Source organism: Uranotaenia lowii, chromosome 3 (assembly GCF_029784155.1).
Source record: "Uranotaenia lowii strain MFRU-FL chromosome 3, ASM2978415v1, whole genome shotgun sequence".
In the NCBI taxonomy this organism is placed as follows: domain Eukaryota; kingdom Metazoa; phylum Arthropoda; class Insecta; order Diptera; family Culicidae; genus Uranotaenia; species Uranotaenia lowii.
In genome coordinates, this window is record NC_073693.1 from 203,863,139 (window position 1) to 203,889,350 (window position 26,212).

At 38.2% G+C, this 26,212-nt stretch overlaps 1 protein-coding gene across 1 annotated transcript; it reads right to left on the bottom strand.

The window, feature by feature from the left end:
- Nucleotides 1–23,604: 23,604 nt before the first annotated feature.
- LOC129753013 (uncharacterized protein K02A2.6-like) lies at nucleotides 23,605–25,488 on the bottom strand. Its single transcript, XM_055748807.1, has 5 exons — nucleotides 25,174–25,488; nucleotides 24,892–25,005; nucleotides 24,545–24,818; nucleotides 24,198–24,497; nucleotides 23,605–24,152 (listed from the first exon to the last, which is right to left on the bottom strand). The coding sequence occupies exons 1-5, from the start codon at nucleotides 25,486–25,488 to the stop codon at nucleotides 23,605–23,607; spliced, it is 1,551 nt and encodes a 516-aa protein (XP_055604782.1).
- Nucleotides 25,489–26,212: the final 724 nt, after the last annotated feature.

A 26,212-nucleotide genomic window follows, 5' to 3' on the forward strand; every position in this document is an offset into this window, starting at 1 on the left:
CGTTTTTTGGCTCGATGCACGGTTGTAGACGATACACCCAGCTTATTTGCAACATCTCGGAGAGAGAGGTTAGGGTTACGCTTGAAACTACCGGCAACTCTCTTTGTCGTCTCAGCGGCTTCCGGTTTTCGATTTCCCCCCGATCCAGACTTCCTGGCTGTCGACAAACGTTCCCCAAACACTTTAATTACATTTGTAACTGTTAATTTGGCAACTTTTAGCGATTTTGCCAGCTTTGCGTGCGAGTAGCACGGTTTTTCGCGATGCGCTAGCAAAATTTTGATACGCTGCTCTTCTTCCTTGGACGGCATTTTGACAACTGAAGAGTGAATTCCAAAATCAAAATAGGAGCAACATTCTACACACACACCTTCAAAATGTGGGGTGTTCAGGGTTTTTAAATGCAAAATTGAAAGAAATACAGTCAAGTTGATTTTGACCAAATTTTGACCGTATCACCCTTTATAATAGAGATACATAAAAAACAAACATTTTTTATTTTAATACATAGTCTTGACAGTGGAAAAATGACAAAATCAAACAAATTAAACTTTGTTGATGTATATTTGTTGAAAACACAATCCCTTATTATGAATTTAAATGTTTTGAATATCTTGATGATTTATCTGAATGATGACGCTCTAAGCCTGTTTAATCTTTGAAAATGAATGTTTAAAACGTTTTTAAAATCTCGAAATACCGATACTTCATTATATTCTCCTTTCGAACAGTTCTTTCATTGAATTTTTAAACTGAATGTAACAAGTGAAGTCTGAATTCTTATTTAGAATTTTGAATCTTAGTTTTGATTTTGATTTTCTATTTAAGTTCTGAATCTGTTTTGAAAATTTGTATTTGAGTCACAATTTAATTTCAATTCTGATTTTAAATAACTTACACGATTTTTTCACGTTACCAACAACATATTCCCATAACGAAAATGTACCTATAACAAGAAGCACTAGAAGTGATGTAATACTTCGAACAAATTTAATCCTGTGTATCTAGGCTGTACCCCTATACACACATCAATTTTGAAGGTATTCGAGCGATTATAGGGGGCATTAAATTAAACTGTGTCACACCAGATGCTCTGCTATCGGAAAGTTTTGATAACCGTTCAGATTGCGGCTACGCCCAAAGTTTCTTGATATAAGAACAAAAGAGGCGAACCACATTACTTTATCGACACTCCCGGCCAAAAGAATCCAACTATGTAATTTTTACAGATATTTTTTCATAGTGAATGTATTATAGTGGTGGTCATAATTGTAGCAGACATGTCATAGACCTCGTTTATTTTGAAGGTATAGAAATTTACAAGTCAATCAAACTTAAAAATTCCTTTATATAATATGACTGCCGATTAGGTCAAAGCTCTCTAAATAAGCTTTGAATAACGAAAGTTCAATCCAAGAAGCTAAATAAATTTGACATTGGAAATATTTGAAGTCACCAAAAAAAACTTAATGCATAGAGTATTAACACAATTTTCAAATGGTGGCTCCAGAGAGTGCCATTGATTAAAACTAATCAACTGAACAATTTCTTACGCTAATTGGCCTTAGAGATCATCATCTCTACTGAAGTTTTGAAGAAAGTTAGCTACACGGCTGCTAACTTTCTTCAAAACTTCAGTAGAGAAGAAGAAAATGTCAAAAATAAAAAAAGAATCAAAAGATGAAGAAAGATGTACAATGTGCTACATGAGCTAGTTAAATATTGAAAATATTGCTGTGGAAAGTGTTTGAGGCTGTTTTGTGACGGTTGCCAAACTGATGATTTTTTTACTTAACTTCTCAATTTACTTAATTGCTAAAAATTTTGATTTAAATTATTATCGATTTTGTACATGGAAATAATTTTGAATGAAAGCAATAGAAATAGTTTCAATCAACACACTGTGACTACTAAGGAACAGAATTTCCCAATTATGAGTTTGCTTTTGAATATAAATAAATATGTATTTCAATAAAAAAAATCTCATTGGAAGTCCGAAACTTTTGAGCCAGATTGTGAAACGCTTCTCAACCACTTTCGTTCACTAAAAGCTTGCGGTAACCATTCAATGGATCGAACAAATAATAAACAAGTAATCTAAGCCCACAACTTATCTGACCACTTCGGTTAACCAAAGGCAGGACCATCGATGAGATAGTTACTGGCGAAAAGCGGATTGTCCAGGAATTTTCCCGAGTATAAAAACTTTCCAACGATCTACGTTGAACAGAAAAAAAAATACCCGAAACTATGCAAGCTCACACATGGAACCGTTTTGTGCCAAAGGGAGTGACAAATTTATACGATGGAACCGTCAGTTGGTGTGCCATTTTTTGTTGGGTGCTTCTTTTGAAATTTCTTCCCGATACATAGGTAAAGGAAGGATTTCGAAAACCGAAGGAAAAGTTTCTATACTGAAATAGTTTGCCAGACAAATTGTTACTGCTTTATTGGAACTGGATCGTACACTCGAAACAAAGTTTCCGGGAATTGATGGCGTCGTCGGCTGTTTCTAGTGCTTCTGCTCTCTTGCGAATGCAGTCGAATTTTCGCAGTTGAAAACATTTAACTCTCCGAATGTTGTTTCCGGTTCGGGCGCCTTCGAATTACACAATCACTTATGTTGCAAACGAACGCGGGCAGATTTCAATTGAGTGGTTAGAGAGCTTAACTGTGGTGTAAAGTTTCATTCAAATTCAGGCCACTCTAATTAACACTTATTGTAATAAGAAATTATAATATTATAATATTATAATATACTAGCTGATCCCATACGAACTCCGTTTCGCTTTCAACTTGGAATATGTCATGAACAATTTGTATAAAAGTCAAGCATATTCCAGATGCACTTCAAAATTCATTGTTGTCTGCTAATAAATTTGAAATCCGGAATCAATTAACCGTGCAAAAAAAAACCCGTGTATAAATTTCGATTCGATCGTTGCATAACATCGCAATTATTGCCAAAAAGTTAAACCCCTTTCGGTGGCCTTTTATACAATCTTTGATATCTGAAATCGATTGCCCTTCACTCAAAACTCCCGTGTGCAAATTTTCAGAGCAATCCATTGCATAATAACGTCAATATTGTTAACGACAGAGAAAAAAAAAATTATATGGACGACCCCTTTCGTCGACACCTGGCAAAACATTTGACATCTGAAATCGATTGCCCGTCCCTGAAAACTACCGTGTGCAAATTTCCATCCCAATCCGATTTATAATAATGATGATATTGCAAAAATATTGAAAGGTTAATATGGACGACCCCCTTTGCCGGCCCCTTACACTGAATTCAATACCTTAACTCGGTTGCTCGTTCCTCAAAACTCTCGTGTACCAATTTTCATCTGAATCCGATGTATAATAACGACAATATCGCATTAACAGTGAATAGTTGATATGGACGACCCCTTTGGCCGACCCCTGTTTTTAATTTGGATAAGTGAAATCAATTGTTTGTCTCTAATAATTCCTTTGTGCAAATTTTCATCCCAATCCAATGTATAAAAACGTCAATATCACTAAGATATCGAAAAGTTAATATGGATGACCCTTTTTTGCCGGCCCCTTACACTAAATTTTATTCATCAAATCGATTGCACGTCACTCATAACTATCGAGTACCAACTTTCATCTGAATACAATGTATAATAACGTCAATATTGCAAAAACAGCGAACAGTTAATATGGACGACCCATCTGGATGACCCCTTACAAAAAATTTGGCACCTGATATCGATTGCTCGTCTTTCAAAACTCTCACGTACAAATTTTCAACAGGATCCGACGAAAAGTAACGTCAATATCGCGAAAACAATATTTGTCTTCTATGGACGACCCCCTTCAGAAGGGGTCATCCGAAAATCTGAAAACATTTTTCATCCTTCCTGGTCCAAATGCAAATCCATGCCAAATTTCAGACCTCTAGCTCTTAAGACGGCTGAGTCTATAGAGGACAAACAAACAAACAAACAAACAAACAAACATACAGAAATTGCTTTTTATATATATAGATAAAGCATGGATCACTACAAATCTGGACAGGGCTTGTGATATAGCTCAGTTGGCAAGTCTGTTGCCTCCTGAGCCGATGTCCGCGAGTTCAAGCCCAAGAGTAAACATCGGACGCAGTTGTACCGGATAGTTTTTCAATAACGATCCGCAAACTGCAACGTTGATAAAGTCGCGAATGCCATAATGATGGTAAAACGACTATAATCGAAAAAAAAAACTACAAATCTGGACGCGTTAAAACGGGTCTATCTCGGAGCTATGAAACGAAAAAAAAAAGTTTTATAATCAAAATGTAGGGTTTTTATTGCACTTCAAAGGAAAAATAAGAAAAAAAATATTTCGATGTTTTCTTGATAAAATTTCGAACTTTTCGTCTAGAACCACTCATCAAAGTTTGGACACCCTATTCACTGACCTCAGCGGCCATTTTGTTCCACAATCTTTTCATCTCTGTTGCTTCCCGAGTCGTCCTACCATTCTTCTTCATCTTCTGCTTGACAATTGCCCAAAATTTTTCGATAGGGCGGAATTGAGAGCAGTTGAGTGGGTTGATGTCCTTTTCAACAAAATCCACCCGTTGGCCGAATACCACTGTAGTACCTCCTAGCTGTAGTGGCAGCATGCCAAATCTGGCGAAAACTTTACTGGTCTTTTGTGAGATCTATTGTACGAAAAAAAAAAAACATTTTTTAAGGCACTCCTCCTTGTACATTTCGGAGTCCATGGTCCTGTTTTTCACAAAAATCGGGGTTTTTCGTCCGCAGCTGCAAATACCTTGCCAGATCAAACACTTTCTTGCCAACTTATCGGCAAAAACGAATTTGAACTTGGCGGGGACATCACCCCGACCAGTGCAGTGCACCACTGCAGTGGCTTTATAAAATTTTTGGCCAGGAAGCTGCCCAAAATCCATCTTCGCGTACGTTTCGTCATCCATGAGGATGCATCCGTCGTACTTCGTTTGAATCTTGTTGTATAACTTCCGGGCACGTCCTTTGGCTACTAAATTTTGCTTCAATGTCCAGTTTGGTTACTTACTGGCCCGATAGGATCGTATTCCTTCGCGGAGACTAATCCTTCCGACGGCGCACCGGTCGACGTTGAATTTCTTGGCGATGTCGTAGTCCGACTACCCTGTGTTTGCTTTGATCGTTCTCAACACCTTCAAATGCAGTTTCTGATTCTTAGGTCCACTATAACGCTTGGTATGAACCTGCCGATCGATAGTATCTCACGGAAACGTTTGAGAACGCTGCACACGGTTGATTTAAGCATTTTTAACGATTTCGCGATTTTTTTAACCCAACCACGTCGGTTTTTAACGTGAGTGTCCAAAATTTATTTTCGTCTCGCGGCTTCCATCACGTGTAACTTTTTTGGAACAAAACGAATCGTAATGAAATTTTCAGCACTGATAGAGAAAACATTTCCGAACAAAGTACTGTCAAAACATTCCAGATCCAACAACTAGGAGCGCAATGGTATAATAAACAGTGCGTCCAGATTCATGGTGATCCATGCTTTACTTGTATGAAACATTAAAAACTTGAAAGCCCAAAATTAGAAAAAAAAGTCGACCTTATTCCCAGTAACCCCAATTTCAATTCCATATCGGGCATGGTAAGGAGGAAGTCGCTGAGGTACAGTACGACTAAAAGTAAATAAACTTAAAACATTGATAATTATTGATTGAATAACCTAGTAGTTACATATGCACACTGATGGACTAAGTATTCGGCATAAGCTATTCCGTCGAATTTATTTATATTTAAAGTTACTCTCCTAATAGTTCATGATATTCACATTTTTATGTGAATAGATTCTATGAAAGTTCTCCACTTTTTCCAATAACAAGGAGAGAACATGATAAAACAACGAAAACTTTAACAAAACACTAAAAATATGGAATACTTTTTAATTTTGATACCAATCATGATGAGAATGTTTTTAAGATACTTAGATCGTAGTTGTTTTAAATGTAATTTTAAAAAATGTAAAAATTGTTTGAAATTTTATTTGAAACATAAATTTTTGGAAACCTATTGGAATTTTTTATTGTTGGTTTAAAATTGTTTAAAACTGTTAGAAAAGTTTATTGATTTAGTTTAAAATAGTTGAAAGCCCTTTATAATATTGTGAATCCAAAATCATAATGCTGTAAAACTCAAAATCATTGTTAAAACGAGCATATATGCTTTAACCCTAAAGGGCAAACACGAAATTATTGCGACACATTCAACAGGCCATAACTTTTTTACCATTGGGTAAAAATCAACCAAATTTTGCACACTTTCTCATTGATGTGTATTGTTTACATGCTGTCAAACTCGAAGTCGTGTTTTACGATTCAACGAAAATGGAGGTTAAACAACGCGAGTCGAGGGAACAAATTCTTTCCAAACACCAGGAATTTCCTGACCTGTCGCACCGGCAGTTGCGAAAAATGTTGAAAATTCATAATTCAACCGTCTCCAGAGTGTTAAAGCGGTTCCAGCAAAGTGGATGATTAAAGCAAATCGCAACGTCTCAAGCCGTGATTTCGCTTAAAAGATCGGCATGTCGCAGAGCAACGTCCAAAATGCAAAGAAGAGAGCTGGGCTACATATATACAAGGTACAGAATTACCCAAACCGCGATGAGCGGCAACAATCGACTGCTAAAGCTCGGCACGGAAGCTCTACGAGAAGATGCTGACAAAATATCACGGAGAAAAAAGACGACAGTTGTTCCAATTATTTCAGCTTGTTATACCAATAATCGAAATGCAGTTGATTTTTTCGCATTCAACTACTATTATAATAGATTCAACTACAAACTTCTAATTGTCCTTACGCAATCAACTATCAATATAATGAATTCAACTGTATGATTTGTTTTATGCATTCAACTATAAATACAATAGATTTAACTACAAGTTGCTGATTGACCTTATGCAATCAACTATGAATATATTTGATTCAATTGTAATGGTATAATTGATTCAACTGTAGATATGATAGATTCAACTACAATGGTATGATTGATTATAGGCATTCAACTATAAATATAATTGATTCAACTGTAAATATGATTGATTCAACTGTAGTGGTATAATTGATTCAATCGTAAATATGATAGATTCAACTACAAATGTATGATTGATTCTAGGTATTGAACCATAAATATAGTAAATAAAACTATATTGTTATGATAGATTCTGTGTTACTTGAATACTATAGTGTTCATCAGAAAAAATAGTAAGTGTGGGACCCAACACGTGTTCCCTGTTGCGATCGTATCGCTGTTTTTAGGGCTCAGCCGATAATTCCTGACATCGGTGGGAAAACGCAAGCGCTCTCCGGTGATGGGAAAACATTTTCCTCTACCAGTTCCTGGCAACGGTCGTGTAGAAGGACGACAGTTCCTGGAATTGGGAAAAATACACCTACTCTGGCTGCCCAGGAAATCGACGTGGGTCTCGATGTTCTTTTACACGATCCTGGCAGGATCCCACAGGAAACTTGCATTATGGTAAGTCAACGTATGATAGATTTATGTCATGATATTGAGTAAATTTTCCCCCCACAAGGTCAATCTTCGCCGGGTACAGAAGCACGGACGTCTTCCGGGACCGATTAGTTAAGACGCACAATTTCCTGGGCAACCATGCATCATGGTCCAAAAAGAAAAACAACGGAGGAACCAAGACGTGGATATCGGCATTTCTGGTCAGGTTTTCTAGCATCATGGCGGCTAAAACGAACTAAATGCAAAATGCTGAAATAATAAATTAAAAGAAATTAAAACGTAGCCATAAAATTATTCCAAAAAAGTGCTTCAGATATAACAACCTCCAAAATAAACAGAAATTTAATGTACAATATTTATAGTTGACCTCAGTGAATCAATCATAGAAATAAAATTGAATCTATCATATTTATAATCAAATCAATCATATTATTATGATTGAATCTATCATATTTATAATTAAATCAATCTTATAATTATAATTGATTCCACTATAATTATTGTTGAATGTACAACACCAATCGTGCATTATAGTTGAATCTATTATATTTATAGTTGAATGCACAAAATCAATCATACAACTATAGTTGAATGTATTATATACATTGTTGACTGTACGAAATCAATTAGATTGTCTATTATATGTATTGTTGAAAATTTAATAATTATAGTTAGCCGAGAAGCAATCAGATATATGATTGAATATAAGTGGATTATTGTTGGAAATACTATACCTTTTTCTTCGTGATGGTCGATGTGTGATGGACGACGAAACTTATATCAAAGCCGATTTTAAGCAAACTCCGGGGTTGACTGGGTTGAAGTTTTTCACCGGTAAGCAACATTAATCGGGGCATGATGAGCGTTTTCTGCCGTGAATCTAGCAGCGATTTTCACTCGATGAAGTCAACTGAATTATTGAAATACAGCTTGACTTGTTTCGTCTGATGATTTGGTCTATTGGATACACTCAGAGGAAATCTTATTATAAATTAAGTAAGATACATCTTATGAACCACTTTTTTGCGTCCAAACTAATTTTTCATAACAGTATTATGAAATTCTTTCAATTTTCATACGATGTTCTTATGAAAAATAGAAGAATCGGCATTGTGAAAAAATGATGAACACATCATTCATAGCATCAGTTTTTTTTCATCATCTAATAGTACGAAGCAATCGCCAGTTCATAGTTATTATATATATAATATAATATAGTTTTCCTTGGACACGAAATCGAAATTTGCGTGAATTTCATCTGGCCATTATCATCGGTGCGAGTGTTGTCGCCATCGGGGAAGTGTTAATTATTCCCCCGACAAACCCGAGTGTGGATAACGTGGTAGCTGTTGCCGTTGGTTCCGGTGCTGTTTGCCGTGGGTAGCAGGATACAGGACGTCTCGGTCTCGGTCGATTACGTTCAAGAGCGTTATCAGCAGCAAAGAGTCAACTAGGTCGCCATCTTCTTCCAAAGAGGACCACGTGGTTGCTGAACAATACAATACATGCAATTGAAAAGTACAAGAACCTTTGTAAGTCTCTTTTTTCATTTTTTCTCTATTCTATTATCTATTATTTTCCCTGTACATATTTTGAACATTGATTGCTTCGGTTATATTTTAAACACGGGCGACATTCGTGTTCCCGTGCAAAAATATGAACGAAGGCGGGGGGTTAAACTCGTCATCGTTGGACGAAGAGGAAGCCATGTACGAGAATGAAGAGCATTTGGAGGATTCAGATGATGCTGGTCCCTCAAGTGCTAATCATTCTCGTACGTCTAATAATTCTTCATCACCCACAGTTGACAGTGTAGCTCCTCGACTCCGAACCTACACAGATGGTTTGTCTTTTTCTGGGCCATGGGTGGTTTTCATCCGGCCCAAAGCTAACGGCAAACAGCTCAATGTAGTGCAGATCACTAAAGATCTGGCGAGGTGGCCCTCCGTAACCTGCGTAACGAAGGTGCGACCAAATAAGTTGCGCGTTGTCGTGGACAATCATAAATCCGCTAATGAAATTGTTGCCAGCAAATTCATTAACTTAGAGTACCACGTCTACGTTCCGTCTCGAAACGTAGAGATAGAGGGCGTGATCTCAGAAATTAGTTGGGAGGCCGGGTACGTTAAATCCCACGGCGTTGGTAAATTTAAGAGCCTTGATTCGACTTCGGTCGAAATCTTGGATTGCCGCCAACTCAACACTACCACCGTCGTGGAAGGAGTTAAAAAGTACTCGCCTTCATCCTCATTTCGAGTGACCTTTGCGGGTACCGCCCTCCCTCACTACGTCTTGATTGAAGGAGTTTTGAGGTTTCCTGTACGGCTCTTCGTGCCTCGCCCAATGGAATGCAAAAATTGCATTAAATTGGGGCATACAGCTTCTCATTGTTGCAGCAAGAAGCGTTGCCCCAAATGCGGGGAGGTTCATGGGGAAGGAGCGTGCTCAGCAATAGAACAGAAATGTGTCTATTGCGGGGGCTCACCCCATGACATCTCCTTGTGCGAGGCATTTAAGAGCCGCTGGGATAGTCAAAAGCGCTCTTTGAAGGAACGTTCAAAACGTTCCTATGCCGCTATACTGAAGGGCGCGGTGCCTCCGACTCAACCGCAGTCCAGTAACATTTTCACGGTGCTGCCAGTTGATAACGAGGATACAACAGATGAGGAGAATCCATTTATTTTTGTAGCGAACTCACGAAAGCGTGCTAAAACAAATACCAAGACCCCCAAGATTCCGAATAAAATCCCATCAATCAGCCCTCCAACCAACATCACCAAGAAAGCGTTTGCTGCAGAAAAGAAGAAACAAATTCCTCTTGGATTCCGAGCGACCTTTTCACCACATAATAAATCAACAGCAGCGGTGACTCCAAACGCACCCATTATTGATGCGGTTTTACCAGAATCAACTCCTCAACCGGGACTATTCAAGTTTTCTGACATCCTTAATGGAATTTTTTCGTTTCTCAACGTATCTGAATCCATAAAAAGCATTGTTAGTGCAATGCTTCCTTTTGTAAAGACACTTTTGAAGCAATTGATGCAAACTTGGCCCCTTCTTTCAGTGTTTATCTCTCTCGATGGCTAATTTACGCCGAGAGGTCGGAGATATCACTGTTCTACAATGGAATTGTCGTAGTTTAATCCCCAAACTGGATCCGTTCAAATTTCTTCTTCATGAAACTAGTTGCGATATTTTTGCCCTTTCCGAAACATGGCTTTCTTCTCAATCAAACATCTCCTTCCACGATTTTAATATTATCCGTTTGGATCGCAACGATTCTTATGGAGGGGTGCTTTTGGGGATCAATAAGCACCACTCCTTCTATAGAATCCACCTCCCTTTATCAGGAGGAATTGAAGCTGTTGCTTGTCATACAACTATAAGAGGTAAGGACTTATGCAATGTCAGTTTGTACTGGCCTCATAGAGTTGCAGTGGATCGAAGTCACCTAGAGGACCTGTGTTCAGTTTTGCCTGAGCCAAGGTTGATCCTGGGTGATTTCAATTCACATGGAACTGTCTGGGGAGAACAAATTGACGATAGTCGTTCTACTTTTATCTATGACATTTGTGACAGTTTCAATTTAACAATTTTGAACACGGGTGAAAAAACACGGGTACCTAAACCTCCTGCAAGACAAAGTGCAATTGACCTCTCACTCTGCTCAAACTCACTATCATTGGATTGCCAGTGGAAGGTAATCTCTGATCCCAATGGTAGTGATCACTTGCCAATCAAAATTACAATCACCAATGGGGCCAGTACTTCAAATCCAACAAATATGGCATATGACCTTACAAGACACATCGACTGGAAAAAGTACTCGGACGAAATAACAAATGCCATTGATTCTATGAATGTTTTACCTCCTTTGGAGGAGTACCACTTTCTTTCACGTTTGATCCATGAAAGTGCACTTTCCGCTCAAACAAAACCCATCCCAGATTCATCTGTTTTTCGAAGGCCTCCAAATCCATGGTGGGACCAGCAGTGTTCCAAGCTTTATAAGGACAAATCAAAAGCTTTCAAAGATTTTCGAAAACATGGAACCCTCGTCCTTTTTGAGTCATATGTTTCCCTTGAAAATCAGTTCAAAAAACTAATCAAAGGGAAAAAAAAGGCGTATTGGCGAAATTTTGTGGGTGGTTTATCACGGGCACGGGAAACATCCTTGAGTACCTTATGGAAAGTTGCACGAAGCATGCGTAATCGATCATCTACAAATGAAAGTGAAGAATATACACATAGATGGATATTCAACTTCGCACGGAAAGTCTGTCCAGACTCTACACCTGTATAAAAAATAATCCGGAACGTGCCTTCGGATAGGTGTGGTCTAGATTCCAGCTTTTCGATGGTCGAATTTTCACTTGCCCTCCTCTCTTGCAACAATTCAGCTCCGGGAATTGATCAAATCAAATTCAACTTGTTGAAAAACCTTCCGGACGCCGCTAAATTTCGCTTGTTGAATTTATTTAATCAATTCTTGGAGAACAACATTGTTCCCCAAGAGTGGAGACAAGTAAGAGTTATCGCTATCCAAAAGCCCGGAAAACCAGCGTCTGATGCGAACTCGTACCGTCCAATAGCTATGTTGTCTTGTATACGCAAATTGATGGAGAAAATGATTTTGTTTCGTTTGGATAAATGGGTAGAAGCAAATGGCCTCCTTTCAGATACTCAATTTGGGTTTCGAAGGGGCAAAGGGACAAACGATTGTCTTGCTTTGCTGTCTTCAGAGATACAAATGGCGTACGCAAAACGTGAGCAAATGGCTTCAGTGTTTCTAGACATAAAGGGAGCTTTTGATGCAGTCTCAATAGAGGTGTTGTCAGACAAATTGCACTCCCGGGGTCTGCCTCCTCTTTTGAACAACATCTTATACAGCTTGCTTTGTGAGAAACATCTGAACTTTGCTCACGGAGATATTGCAGTTAGAAGAACCTCTTACATGGGCCTCCCGCAGGGTTCATGTTTGAGTCCACTTTTGTACAACTTTTACGTAAGTGACATCGACAGCTGTCTCTCTGAAGGCTGCACTTTAAGACAACTTGCAGATGATGGCGTAGTATCTGTAACAGGTGATACTGAGCCACATCTGCACAGACCTTTACAAGATACTTTAAACAGATTGTCTTTCTGGGCTTTGGGGCTTGGGATCGAGTTCTCTCCAGAGAAAACGGAGTTGGTAGTTTTCTCTAAAAAACATAGACCAGCTCAACCACAGCTCCAATTTCTTGGCAGAACGATCACTCAATCGAGATGTTTTAAGTATCTTGGGGTTTGGTTTGATTCCAAATGTACCTGGAGAGCACACATTGAGTATCTGAAAGGAAAATGCCAACAGAGAATCAATTTTCTCCGATCAATCACTGGCACCTGGTGGGGAGCCCATCCAGAAGATCTTTTAAAATTGTATCGAACAACTATTCTTTCAGTGATGGAATATGGTAGCTTCTGTTTCCAGTCGGCTGCTAAAACTCACCTCATCAAACTCGAGCGTATCCAATACCGTTGTCTTCGCATCGCTTTGGGCTGTATGTCCACAACGCACAACATGAGTCTTGAAGTTTTGGCAGGAATACTTCCTTTGAAAGATCGATACAATCTACTATCACTTCGGTTCCTCATCAGGTGTGAGGTCATGAACCCATTGGTGATCGTTAATTTTGAAAGGTTACTCGAACAAAATCTTCATACTAGATTTATGTCTATATACCATGACCTCATGTCAATGCAGGTAAACCCTTCTTCGTACTCTCCAACTCGTGTTTTCAGCCCAGACTACGATAATTCTTCTGTCCAGTTTGATTTGTCTATGCAGCAGGAAATTCATGGAATCCCGGTCTCGCATCGCCCACTTCTGATTCCAAGAATTTTCGAAGCTAAATATAGGACGTGTCTATGCTGACAAAATGTACTTTACCGATGGGTCTCTGATTGAGGAATCAACGGGATTTGGAGTTTTCAACGAAACAACTAGCGCCTCTTATAACCTCCAGTCACCATGCTCTGTATATATAGCAGAGTTAGCTGCTATTCACTGGGCCTTGGACAGCATCGCCTCACGGCCTGTTGGGCACTACTACATTGTAACGGATAGTCTAAGCTCAGTTGACGCAATACACTCAATGAGACCGGGAAAGCACTCGCCGTTCTTCCTAGAGAAGATACGGGATATTTTGAGTGCTTTAACAAGACGTCGCTTTTCCATCACCTTTGTTTGGGTTCCCTCGCATTGCTCGATAGTGGGCAATGAGAAGGCAGACTCTCTGGCAAAGGTGGGGGCGACGGAAGGCGACACGTATCCACGTGAAATCGTCTTCAACGAATTCTACTTCTTGGTACGAGGGAACTCTCTTGTCAACTGGCAGCGCAAATGGGACGAGGATGAGCAGGATCGGTGGCTCCACTCGATTATCCCAAAGGTAAGCCTTAAACCCTGGTTTAATAGGTTGGACCTGAGTCGGGATTTTATTCGTATATTTTCCCGTCTCATGTCCAATCATTGTTCCTTAGACGCGGTACTCTATCGTTTTGACATTGCTGGCAGCAATTTGTGTAGTTGCGGCCAAGGTTACCATGACATCGAGCATATTGTTTGGTCGTGTGAGGTCCATCTTGTCGCCAGAACGAATTTAATAGACTCCCTTAGGGCCCGAGGGAAACCACCTAATGTTCCAGTGAGAGATGTACTAGCTGTGTTAGATTTGGACTACATGTTCGAAATCTACCTTTTTCTAAAAGCTATCGATCTTCGTCTATAATTTCTTTTTTATTTTAATATTTCCCTTTCTAGCTTCCTTTCTCCTCTCACAAAGTGTTAAGTTAAGAAAACAATTGTAAACAACCAAAATCGATTTTGGCTCCTTAAAGCCTGAAGGTATGAGCCGTTTCAAATAAAGAATTGATAAAAAAAAAATAGTTTTCCTTCAATGTTAAATGTTATTTTTATCTCCGGAATGGTAAGTTCGATTTGATGTTTTTGGTGTGAACGTTGAATATATTAGTAAACTAAAATACATTATTTGTTTACTTTTCAGCAAGCTGATCGGCAAAAAACGAAAGGTCGAAGATTAAAATGCGGCAAAAAAAAAAACTTTGATGGAGCCGTCTGTTGATGCGCTGCTGGTGGTGACCATGAAGGATTTAATTTTAAACAAATTTGGCAAACAATAAAGTGAATGTTTTCAGCATGAAATATCGAGAATTTTTCTTATTAGAAAGTGATTTACTGTTTCCATAAGAATCTCTTATGAAAAGCAACAACCTCTCATTGAAGTAGGCGTTCATCTTCAGAATTCATTCGCGTCATAAGACAATCTTATGAATTTCATTAATTTTTCTTATGGCGCCACTTCATAAGAGAATCTTATGGCATACATAATAGTATTTTTCTGAGTGTAGAAGTCGGAGAGGTAATCAGTAGGCTTGAATTTGATACCTGTTCGAGGTGATTTTTGTTCATTTACCATTCATGATCGAATCATTTTACACTAAACAGTGAGGCGTAGATCGATCAAACAAAGCAATATTGTAAGGTTACCAGATTATCCGGGTTTGCCCGGATATTTGATATTAAATTTGGGAACAGTTTGGCCTGGCCCAGTTGCCCGGATTTCATCGAAAAATGCCCGGATTTATTCACTTTATTTGACAAATCAAACTAAAAGAACAAATTGTGTTGTAAAAAATGTTTATTCATGCCTCCAAAACTTAATGTCTCAAGCAAGTTCAATAAAAATAATCATGAAAGATTTTTTGGTAGCATAATATAAGGTTTTAAATTTGTCGGTGAATTTTGACGATTTTTTTTTAAGTTTTTTCTTGATTTTTGTTGAGTAATTTCTGGGTTATGACAAAATTTGCCCGGATACTGCTTGGATTTTGTCAGGTAGCCCCCCCTCCCTTTGAAATTTACAAAACACTCGGGGAAATAAATAAAATTTGAAGTATTTTATGTAAATTTAGAAAAAAAAAATCAAATTTATTTTTTTTTTTTATTTTTTATTTTTTTTTGTAGCGGCCCACCACACTCCCCCACACCAAAAGGCTCAATTGAGCCCCCTGGTAATGGACGCTACTGTTCTCAGCATGTCTGGCAGCAATGAATAATAAAAGTTAACGCGAGCAAATTTTAATCATGCTGAGAACACAAAATTGTTTAATGTCGTGCGAGGAAATGTATTATTTAACTAAATTGACAACAATATGAATCTCAATGGAAAATAATTTCCTTTGAAGAGATTCATTATACTATATTTACTATTACACTAATTATATTTACTAATTTTATCAAGTTATGTTCAATAATTTAATAAGATAAAAATACAAACTACAATTTTTTAAAGAATAATAATATTAGAAATTAACGCTACAAATATGCAAAAGGTAAGCAAAACAAAGACTGGTTGATGATCGACTGTTTTAATGGTTCAATTTTTCTTTCAAAAGCTGTATCACTTTGGTTTTGAACATGGAACGATTGGTTATGTTTTTAATATCAGTTGGTAAGGTGTTGTATTTAGTAGGTCCAATAAACGAAATTCTTTTTTGCCCTAATGATGTTGTGGATCGGCTTCGTTGCAAGAAATCTGACTGGCGAGTGTTATGAGTTCGCAACCCCGTAGTAAAATGGAGGTTTTGAATATTTTCAGTTGAGTGTAGATTATCATAGATATATATAACAGTTTGCAAATCACAGAGTTCAGATATTGGAAGAACGTTATGCGTTCTTAAAGAGTATAGCTGAAAGGTAGGGAATAACAAAGGGAGTTTTAAGATGTTTTTCAAGCATCTATTCTGGAGCGTTTGAAGTTTCTGTAAGTGAGACAAAGAAGCTCTTCCCCATATCATAACAAGGTAGTTCAAATGAGAGTGAATAAACGCAAAATAAAATTTAAAGAGAACATGTTGGGGAACAAAATTTCTCAGTTTCCAAAGAACACCGCAAAGAGGAGTAATTTTTTTTTCCAGGTGTTCAATTTGACGATTCCATGAAAGAGTTTCATCTAAGTAAATTCCTAAGTATTTGAAACAACTAACTCTCTCAATCGTATTACCATTCATAGCTGGGTCATTAGTACGAGGCAGTTTTTTATGTGAAGAACGAAACAACATGTATTTGGTTTTTGTATAATTAAGTGAAAGTAGGTTTGAATTGAAATATTTTGAAAGCAGTTTTAGGTCGTCTTCAATGTGCTGAATTATAATATCAGGTGAAGTTTCTGAATAAAAAATTGCTGTATCATCGGCAAATAAACGTGCTGTGCCTTTAAGTTGAAGGTTACATAAATCATTTACATATAAGAGGAAAAGTAATGGCCCGATATTACTCCCTTGTGGTACACCGATATCAATATTTCTTAATTCGCTTCTTGTATTTTCAATAGCCACAAACTGCTTGCGATCTTCTAGGTAGCTACGAAGGATATTATTTGCTGTTCCTCTTATCCCGTATTTATGCAATTTGGACAGTAATATGTCATGATTTAGAGTGTCGAAAGCTTTTTTGAGATCCAGAAACAATGCCCCAACAACATTTTTTGACTCTATTTTACATATGATAGATTCCACTAATTCTGAGATGGCAATTTGAGTGCTCGAGCCTGATCTAAATCCATATTGCAGTTTATAGAGTATATTGTTCTGATTTAGAAAGTCTACAATCCTATTAACAAGAAGCTTCTCGAACACTTTACTAAAAACGCTTAAGGTCGAGATAGGACGATAGTTATTGACGTCAAGCGAATCGCCAGCCTTAAAAACAGGGATAACTTTCGCAATTTTTAGACAGTTCGGGAAAACTCCTGACTCTAATATTTGGTTAAAATATTGTGTGAGTATGTGCGAGAATGTTTCATGGTTGTTTTTTAGGACATTAACAGGGAAGCCATCTGGTCCATGACCCTTTTTATTTTTAAGTGAAAAAATAACTAATCGAACCTCGTTTACATTAGCGGGTCGTAAGAAGATTGTATTTTCTACCTGTGCGATATGAGACAAATGATCATTTTCAGTGTCTATTGGAATCTCTTTAGCCAGGTTCTTTCCAATTGTGGAAAAATGTTTGTTAAATTTCTCACAAATCTGTGTACTATTGGTTATAACACCTCTTTCATCTGAAAGGTTGATTGAGGAAGTCGTTTTAGATTTACCTAAGAGCGTATTTATGTTTTTCCAGAGCTTAGAATGCGGAGAATTATTTAATAAGCGCTCGTAATAGAGCCTTTTACATTCTTGTTTTTTTGCACTCACTTTTTTATTTAAATGAATTAACATCTCTTTCAAATTGTTATCATTAGGATGCTTTTTTGATCGTTTTAAATAATTATCTTTTATTTTGATGAGTGTCCACAGGTCAAATGTCATCCACGGACAGCAATTACCTTTAAGTTTTACCCTTTTATTAAGTGTACGAGTAGAAACTTTCACAAAGCGATTGTAAGTTGATGTGATTTCTTGTAGGCCTTCATCAACACTTTCTGGTAGTTGAATACTGTTTAAATAATTCACAAATAAGCTGTTTAGTTTAGCGTAGTCAACTATCTCTTTTCTTAGAATTGTTACATTTTTATCACCTAATAAATTGAAGGACGTGAGTATTTGTAGATGGTCACTAACATCAGAAAAGATTGTATCATTTTTCAATCGATCTAAGTCAATTTGCTTCGATATTACGTGATCTAGAATATTCCGAGTTGTTGGCCTAGTAGGAAATGTGTTTGTACAAACGTATCCAAAAGATTCTAAGATAGATCTATATTTTGCTACGGTATTCAAATTAACCAGATTCACAGGAACGTTTAAATCACCTACAATAAAGCAGGAGTGATTATCAGCAACAAACGTTAGAAGAGATTCAATTTGATCACAAAACTTGTTAAACGAAAATGCAGGGGGTCTATATACGCCATGAACACAAATTACTTGACCACTTGTACAGATTTCGACACTTATTCGGTGAAAGCCATCAAAAGTTATATTTTCAGTAGTTTTAAAATTCAAATTTGTTTTTATATACATAGCTAGGCCTCCATATGGTTGATCACGGCAAGAGAAAATAGATGTATATCCCGGAATGTTGTAAATACAACAGTTATCTTTACCAAGCCAAGTTTCACAAATAACAATAACATCGATACAAACATTAAAATGATCAATAGTTTGTAATATGCAATCAAATTTATCTAAATTATTCATACTACGTACATTCCATTGCAAAATTCTAAAGGATCTTGAATCATTATTAAAACTACTTAAATTAAAATCTTCTACATTTTCGTGGTATCTATTAATTAAACTATCCATTGAATAAAATATATAAAAGTTTCAAACAGTTGTAGATTTAAGATCTTATTTTGATCGTGGATCAGCATTGTTCCTTTTTCGTTTGGGTGAAGGACTTTCATTTGGAATCGTAGATGTGTTATTTCCTTGCTGAGTGACATGCATGCTCATATAACGATTCATTTCGAGTTTAGTTTTAATTATATCAGGTTTTGAATTTTCTGTTTGTTTGACCAGAATGGCACCATTTCTTCCGGGCCAGATGTATTTGGCTCCAATTAAATCTTGATATTCGCGCAATTCAGTTAGAATTTCCATAGATAAGGGCGTCAATTCATCCCTTATTGTGACGTTAAGCGCTTTACCATCAACTACTAATAAAGGATCTATTGAAGAAGAGGCAAGTTTCCCAAAAAAATTTTTTTTACTAAAAATTTCTTCTTTTATGACTGTATCTTTTAATAAAACTTTGATCGGTGGACACTTTTCATTGGGTTTGTTCGAGGATATTAACCTAACAGCGTTTAAAATGGACTCAGTTTTAAGCTCGTAGCCAAAAGTGCCACATGTTTTGCGTACAAGTTCTTGTGTATTTTCTCCATTTTTGTATGGCATTCCGAAGATCATGAGGTTTTTAGAAACAGCTTCCCGGTTAAATCGGTCGAGGTTTACTTCTAATTTAAGGACCTGATTAGAAAGATTTGAATGCTTAGATTTGAGGTCAGTTACTTCTTTTTCAAGAGCATCGTTTCGGAGTTTTATGTCTTTGAAATCAGTCTGAATTTCATCGAATTTCGTGGACAAAAATTCCTGCGAAGCCTCTATCGCAGTAGTAACTGATCTCATATCTGTTTTGATTGAGGTCAATTCATGTGAAACCACATTATAAACGGTCGTTTCAATTTTAGTATGGATATTTTCGATAATAGTTTCATGATCTTTCCGTAAACTTATTATTTTGGCGTAAATACATGCACAGTTGGCATCGCAAAAGTATTGCTGCGCTTTCATTTTGCGAGCTGCACTGCCAATCAAATTTTTGCACCGAAGATGAACGCTCTTGAAACAATATGCACAAGTAAGTATTTTATCAAGATTATTTTCAGTATTATTACACTCTATACAGATAACTTCGTCATCACATTCCATGTTCGCCATCGCCATAATACAACGATTAAAAGCTAAAAGGAACTAACTCGTTTGATGAAACGCACAACTAAAGCTAGAAATTATTAAAACTAAGAAATAAGAGACTTATAAATTTATTTTTAATAAATGCACAACTAAAACTAGGATTATTTAAGAAAACAACACAATAAATATTAAAAAGGAAAGACTGTTATGAAAAGAGGAACAAAAATTTAATTAAAAAAACCCTAAGCTATCTTAAATTATATGTATGTACGGAGATGAGAACTATTTAATTAAAAGCGTTATTTAAAAGGGTTCAATGTCAAAATCGCAACTCAAATTAAATTTTAAGGACAAAGACAAACCTAAATAATGTGTGTGTACGAAATTAAAGATAATGTAATTTAAAGCGCTTGAAATAAAAAAAAAAATTGATTACATAATATTAAACGCACAAAAAAAAAAATCTAATAAAAATCTAATTTTAAAACAAAAGAAAAATCATTGCTTTCCAAAAAGAACAATTTTCAAGTTTATGTTGCACTGTGTACGACTATCAAGAATACAAGTGACGAGTCACCATTAAAACCAGCACACGCTAGTTCCAACAATGTGTGCTACTGACGGAAGCAACAATACTTTCGTACCTACTCATGTGCGCTGGCTGCGTTTGCCTAATCTTCACCGCTAGCGATCGAGATTGACTAACAAGCTAGCAAGTGTAAGAAACACAACCCTTTGAAGTGCGCTAATAACAGAGACACACACTTTCGCACTACTTGCAAGTGCCCCGAGGTTGGCCAAATACTACACCGCTCAGCGACGAGATTTACTAACAGCTGAGCAAATGATAGAACCACAAGAAGTTGAACAGCGGCAGTTTTTTTTACTCAGATAGACCGACAAACGGTGGACGCATGCAGATACGGTTGAGATATATGCTTGGTCAACGATTTGTTGCTGTGCAATATACTCTTGAGAATGTTAGTTGTGAAAAGTAATAAGAAAGAAAGTTCACTTTACTCACCAACCTAGAGGAGTGACTTTCAATACACAGCTCACTACACGAATGCTTGGGGTATGTTTTTTTTTTACGTGTTACGGCACAAAGGAAAACTCAATTTTAACACATTTAGGACAATTTAAAGTAGAAAATCATAGTACGGTTTTGCACACTGAACACTAAATAACGCCACTTAAACTCATCACAGATTAAAAAATACGTATTTCTAGTAAATATTTCAATAAAACTGCGGGACAATAAAACAAGACGGTCGATCAAAAACCAGCGCTGCCAAATATCCGAAAGATTACAAGACCAAAAAACAAATTTTGGGAGATAGGAGTTATTTCACCATTTGCATTCGTGATTTTATTGAATTTTTAGATAACAAATGACTTGCTTTATAGGTTTTGTGCAATGATATAGTATGAAATTTTGTTGCATACGAGCTTTCGTGCAATTTATTTAAATTTATTTGTGTTTCACATTATATTTTGTTATTTTCCCCCTCGACATGTTTCAACTCCAAGTGACAAAAGAAGGATTTGAAATTTGTTCGGATTTATCCGGTCCGGAAGAGTGCTGAAACAATCTGGAAACCTTGGTGTATTGTGAAAATAAGTGTGAATGGTTCACTAATCTGCATGATTTTTTGAAATTTTATAAAAAAAAACATCTTATTGTTTTCCCTGAAATTCAATAATAGGGGGAGGAAGGATGTGCACCAATTCGAACTATTGGGGTACACCAAAGCTCAAAAACACCTAAATGTAACAAAAATCTTTGGTTGCGGTTTCATCGCAAACATTTCCCATGCTATTTTCTCGAATAGGATTGCACCATGAAAAGACCATGAATACAATAAGGCATTTCCCCACTTGTCAGACGAACAGCTGATTACTCATGTTTACATTTTCTCGGCATATCGTGGTAGGGTAAACATAACAACAACATTACGTATGTTCAATGACCAGATAGTAACGATATGAAATTGGCAATGCAATTGTAGTGGTTTTGCAAGCGCACCTTGGTGAGGAGCATATAAATTCTTTATTTAATGATTTGTTAATTCATAACAAGTTAAGACATGAAGGTTTGTTGATGCTTTTAATTAAAGAATTTTTTTAAAGAAAGCATTGAACAGTGCTTATCATCAAAGATCAAAATGGCGACCAGTTGGTGTTTACATTTTTCAAAACAAAAACAAAAAGTTACCCTACCACAATCTGTCTCAGGAAATACTCTATATTCACAGACCATAAATTGAAGTGTTGCGATACCGGTTGTCACTGTTGACAATAGTCGACTGTTTGGAGGGCCATCCAGAATCGACGAAACGAGTAATTTGTTGAAGAATGTCATCGTTGTGGGTTTCTACCTTCACCGCTGTCGAATCCGCCGGTAATTTTGTCTTCATAAAGCACACTGCTTCAGATACCAAGCATCTGTACTTTACAATGGTCGCGAAACAACTGGCTCTTCTTTGTACACTCTGAAATTTCTTGCACGTTTTCTGTTTACACGATAAATTTGCAAACCTTATTAGATGTTATATTATAAACTGTTTGAACATAAATGTGTTTTCTTTAATCGCTATTTTTTTCTTTTCTTTCGCCTATCCTCTTTTTTTTCTTTTATTTCATCTATCCTCTACAACCGCCTTGAATGATAACGGTAAAGCATAAAACGTTTGGTTCATGACACTCCTGACGGTGTGCTCCAGTTCCAGGGAAGCAACGACGAAATTTTCTTCTGGTCGAACATGTCGGTTGATTAGGCGTGACAAAACATCAGCGTGACCAAAAGAATCCGTAGAAATGTAACGGATTTCAAAATCGTAAAGCAGCAACGTTAAGGCCCATCTTTGTAGCCGGTTGGGAACCGAAGATCGATAATAAGGGTTTATAATCGGTTTCAAGAATGAACCGTCGACCAAAAACCATGCGGTGGAATCGAGTCACCGCGAACACCAAGGCCAATCCTTCCTTTTCTATCTGGCTGTAGTTACTTTCAGCCGCAGTCAGACTGCGGGATACGTGGCAAATAGCTCTGATAGTGCCATCAGGGAAACAATGGGCAATTCGGCCTCCGATTCCAACGTTCGAAGCATCTGCCGACACGATGAGTTCCGACTTGGGGTTGTAATGTGTCAACAAAAGCGGTGATTGTAGAATCTCCCGAAATCGGTCGAAAGAAGCCTGACATGCTTTCGACCAAACAAACTTGGTGCCACTTTTCAGTAACTGGTCCATCGGATGTCGAAGCTGGCGCATTTTTTTGACGTGTTTGCCGTAATAGTTTACCGCGCCTAGGTACGAACGCAGTGTTGGGATGTTGTGTGGGGGCGGCATGTTCACGATGGGTGCTTTCTTGTCTGGATCTGGGCGTATGCTGTTGCCATCCAGAATCTGGCCGAGATATTTCACTTCCCGCATGAATAAAGAGCATTTTTCTATGCGGACCGTGAATCCAAAACTTTTCATCCGCTGGAGGACCAGATCAACGTTGGTTTGGAGTTCCTGTTCAGTTCGACCACCCACTAAGATGTCGTCTAAGTAGCCGATAGCGTAACGAAGATCTGCTAGCATAGTGTCGATCAGCTTTTGAAATGCACCGGGCGCCGCTTTGATTCCCGGTAAAATCCTGGTGAATTAAAATAGGCCTTTGTGGGTCTTAATAGTTAGCAGCGGTTGACTATCCTCATCCACCAACACCTGAAGGTAGGCATCGGATAAGTCGATATGACTGTAGAATCGACATCCGGACATCTCAGCAAAAATATCCTCGGGTAAGGGTAGTGGATATTGGTTTGGCTCGAGAACATCGTTCAAGCCAGTCGAAAAATCGGCGCATATCCGTACGGATCCGTTCGGCTTCCGGACCACCACGACAGGAGCGGCCCAATCGGAAAAGTTTACCAGCTTTATGATTTCTAGCTCCTGCAGGCGATGGAGCTCGTCTTCTACCAATGCCTCTGTGCTGTACGCAACAGGTCGTTTCGGGCGAAAGATCGGTTTGGGATTGCCTTTGAGTACCAACCGAACAGGCGATTTGTTGCAGAGGCCCATTACGGAAGTAAACACTTCGGGGAACCGTGCTTGCAAAGCCGACACACTCGGCGTAGATGGAGCGTCAACTTTGTTGCATAAGGCACTGATTGGGCGATCCCACAAATCAAATAACTCAAGCCAGTCAATCCCTAAAATGTCGAGATCAACGTTAGGATAAGCTATGGAGCACTTACCGCTTTTTGTGCAGCCGTTGATGGTGATCTGGCACTGCAGTTCCGCCGTGAGATCTAGCGGCTCGCCAGAAGCTGTTTTCGCCCGACATCTTACTGAACACAATTTGGGTTTTCCTAGTTTGACCCAAGATCGATGCGATAGGATCGAAATATCCGACCCGGTGTCCAGTTGCAGTCGAAGAGGGACGTTGGTGATGTTTACATCCACAAATTTTCTTCCATCTCCAACTTTGTGTACGGCCAGTGTTTTTGTTGATGTTTTGCGCTTTTTTTTCTCGTGTTCTTCGCACCGCTGTTGATCTTGTTGTGTTGCATGGACTTAGAGAAACAAGCGCAATAGCCTTCACGGTGACCAACTTTGCCGCAAGACTGGCATTTGTGATCATGGAACCGACAGTCTTTATTGAAGTGCATCCCACCGCACGACCAACAGGGAGTTTTTGGTTCGCGGTGTGGACTGCTGCTTCTGGATTGATGAAACGGTTGCTTAGCCTTTGGCGGTCTGGTCACCATATTCAACACCGAGGATGTCGACCCACCAGTACCGTATCCTGCTTCAGGTTTACCAAACTGTTGCACTGCTCTACGACCTGCTCCAGAGTCGGTGAGGTAAGGTGAGGTCTGCAGATTCGTTGAGCTTGTTGATCAACCGCATCCTAATTTCCGCATCCTGATTTGACTTTAGACCACAGACGAAGGTAAGACATTTAAACTGCTCCTCGGTTAGCTCGGGGAGTTTAAAATCGACACATGCCTTGTTGACCCTGCATGGATAGGCCAGGTAATCTTCTCCAGGGTCCTTCGTTGTCTGGAAACAGTTATAACGCCGACGGAAAGTTGAGACAGTAGGACCGAAAAGTGCTTTGAGTTTGCTTACTGTCTCATCGAACGTGAAGTCCCGTGACGTTCTGGGAAGAATGAAGCTATGGTAGCGTTCGTGGTCTGGTGGGCTCAATTATCTTAGGAGGAGCCGCACTTTCGCCGGATTGTCCAGCTTGGTTACGTCGCGTTCAAACAGGTCACTATAGCGGGAAAACCATACGTCAAAGGTGTGTCCACTGACCTTATTGTAGGCAAACTCCGCCATGTTGCTCGATAAAGAGTCTAGCACGGTTTCGTCCCTGGACAAACTCTTGATGGCCTGCTGTGTAGAGGCCAACTGCTCCGACATCCGTGTCATGAGGGCTTGCTGATTGGTCAGGAGTCGCAGAAATGCTTCCGAGAAGTTCTGTGGTAGTGGTACCTGTGCTCCTGCACCTGCTGCAGCCACATCTTTGTTGGTGTCCGGCATAACGTGGTTTTTTTGGTAACCAAATTCGGCGAACTGTTTTTAATAAAAACGCGCGCTTTATGTACGCACTCGCTCCGGCCTCGTCGCCACTGTTGCGATACCGGTTGTATACGAATTAAAAGACGCGGAATAACAGTTTAAAATAATGTTGTATATTGACGTTAAAATGGACTTGTACAATAACGTGTAAACTGGTAATCGCACATGAATATAATGAGATTGAAGTTCTGATGACGTTTCGTGGTTTCCGTTCATCACCGTTACGGAGCTGCGGCATCTGTCAGGCTGACGGTTGTCAACCGGGAGAGCCAGGTGTTACGTTGATGAACGAGGGATCCAACATGAAGGGTATATATGTACCTACAATGATTTTAGTCGTCCTCGATACTTTGAATGCACATTAGAATTCATGGATTTTGACCATACCTTTCATTGTTTTTACGAAAATAACCATGAAAAAGGGTTATTGTTATGCAGCGTGACCATGAAAAAAATTGCTTCCCATACACTGGAAAGCTCAAAAATATAAAGTTCATGGTGATAACAGCTTCCATTTTTTCATGGTAAAACCATGAAAACCCTTTTATTTGCATTGTTTGCCCGCTGAAATAAAAATCCTTGTTCAGGGTTTGTAGATGATGGTAATCATTTTTATAGATTGCTTTTGCAGAACAAATGGATTTATTCATGTATATTATTTATTAAAAAAAAATCTCAACACTTA

What these genes read in the sequence shown, in the direction of transcription:
- LOC129753013 (XM_055748807.1), bottom strand. Translation starts at nt 25,488, where the DNA reads ATGCCGGACACCAACAAAGATGTGGCTGCAGCAGGTGCAGGAGCACAG. An exon ending in AGTTTAAATGTCTTACCTTC is followed by an intron (nt 24,819 to 24,891) that starts GTCTGTGGTCTA and finishes ACGAATCTGCAG; the next exon opens with ACCTCACCTTACCTCACCGA. An exon ending in TTGCGGCAAAGTTGGTCACC is followed by an intron (nt 24,498 to 24,544) that starts GTGAAGGCTATT and finishes CAACACAACAAG; the next exon opens with ATCAACAGCGGTGCGAAGAA.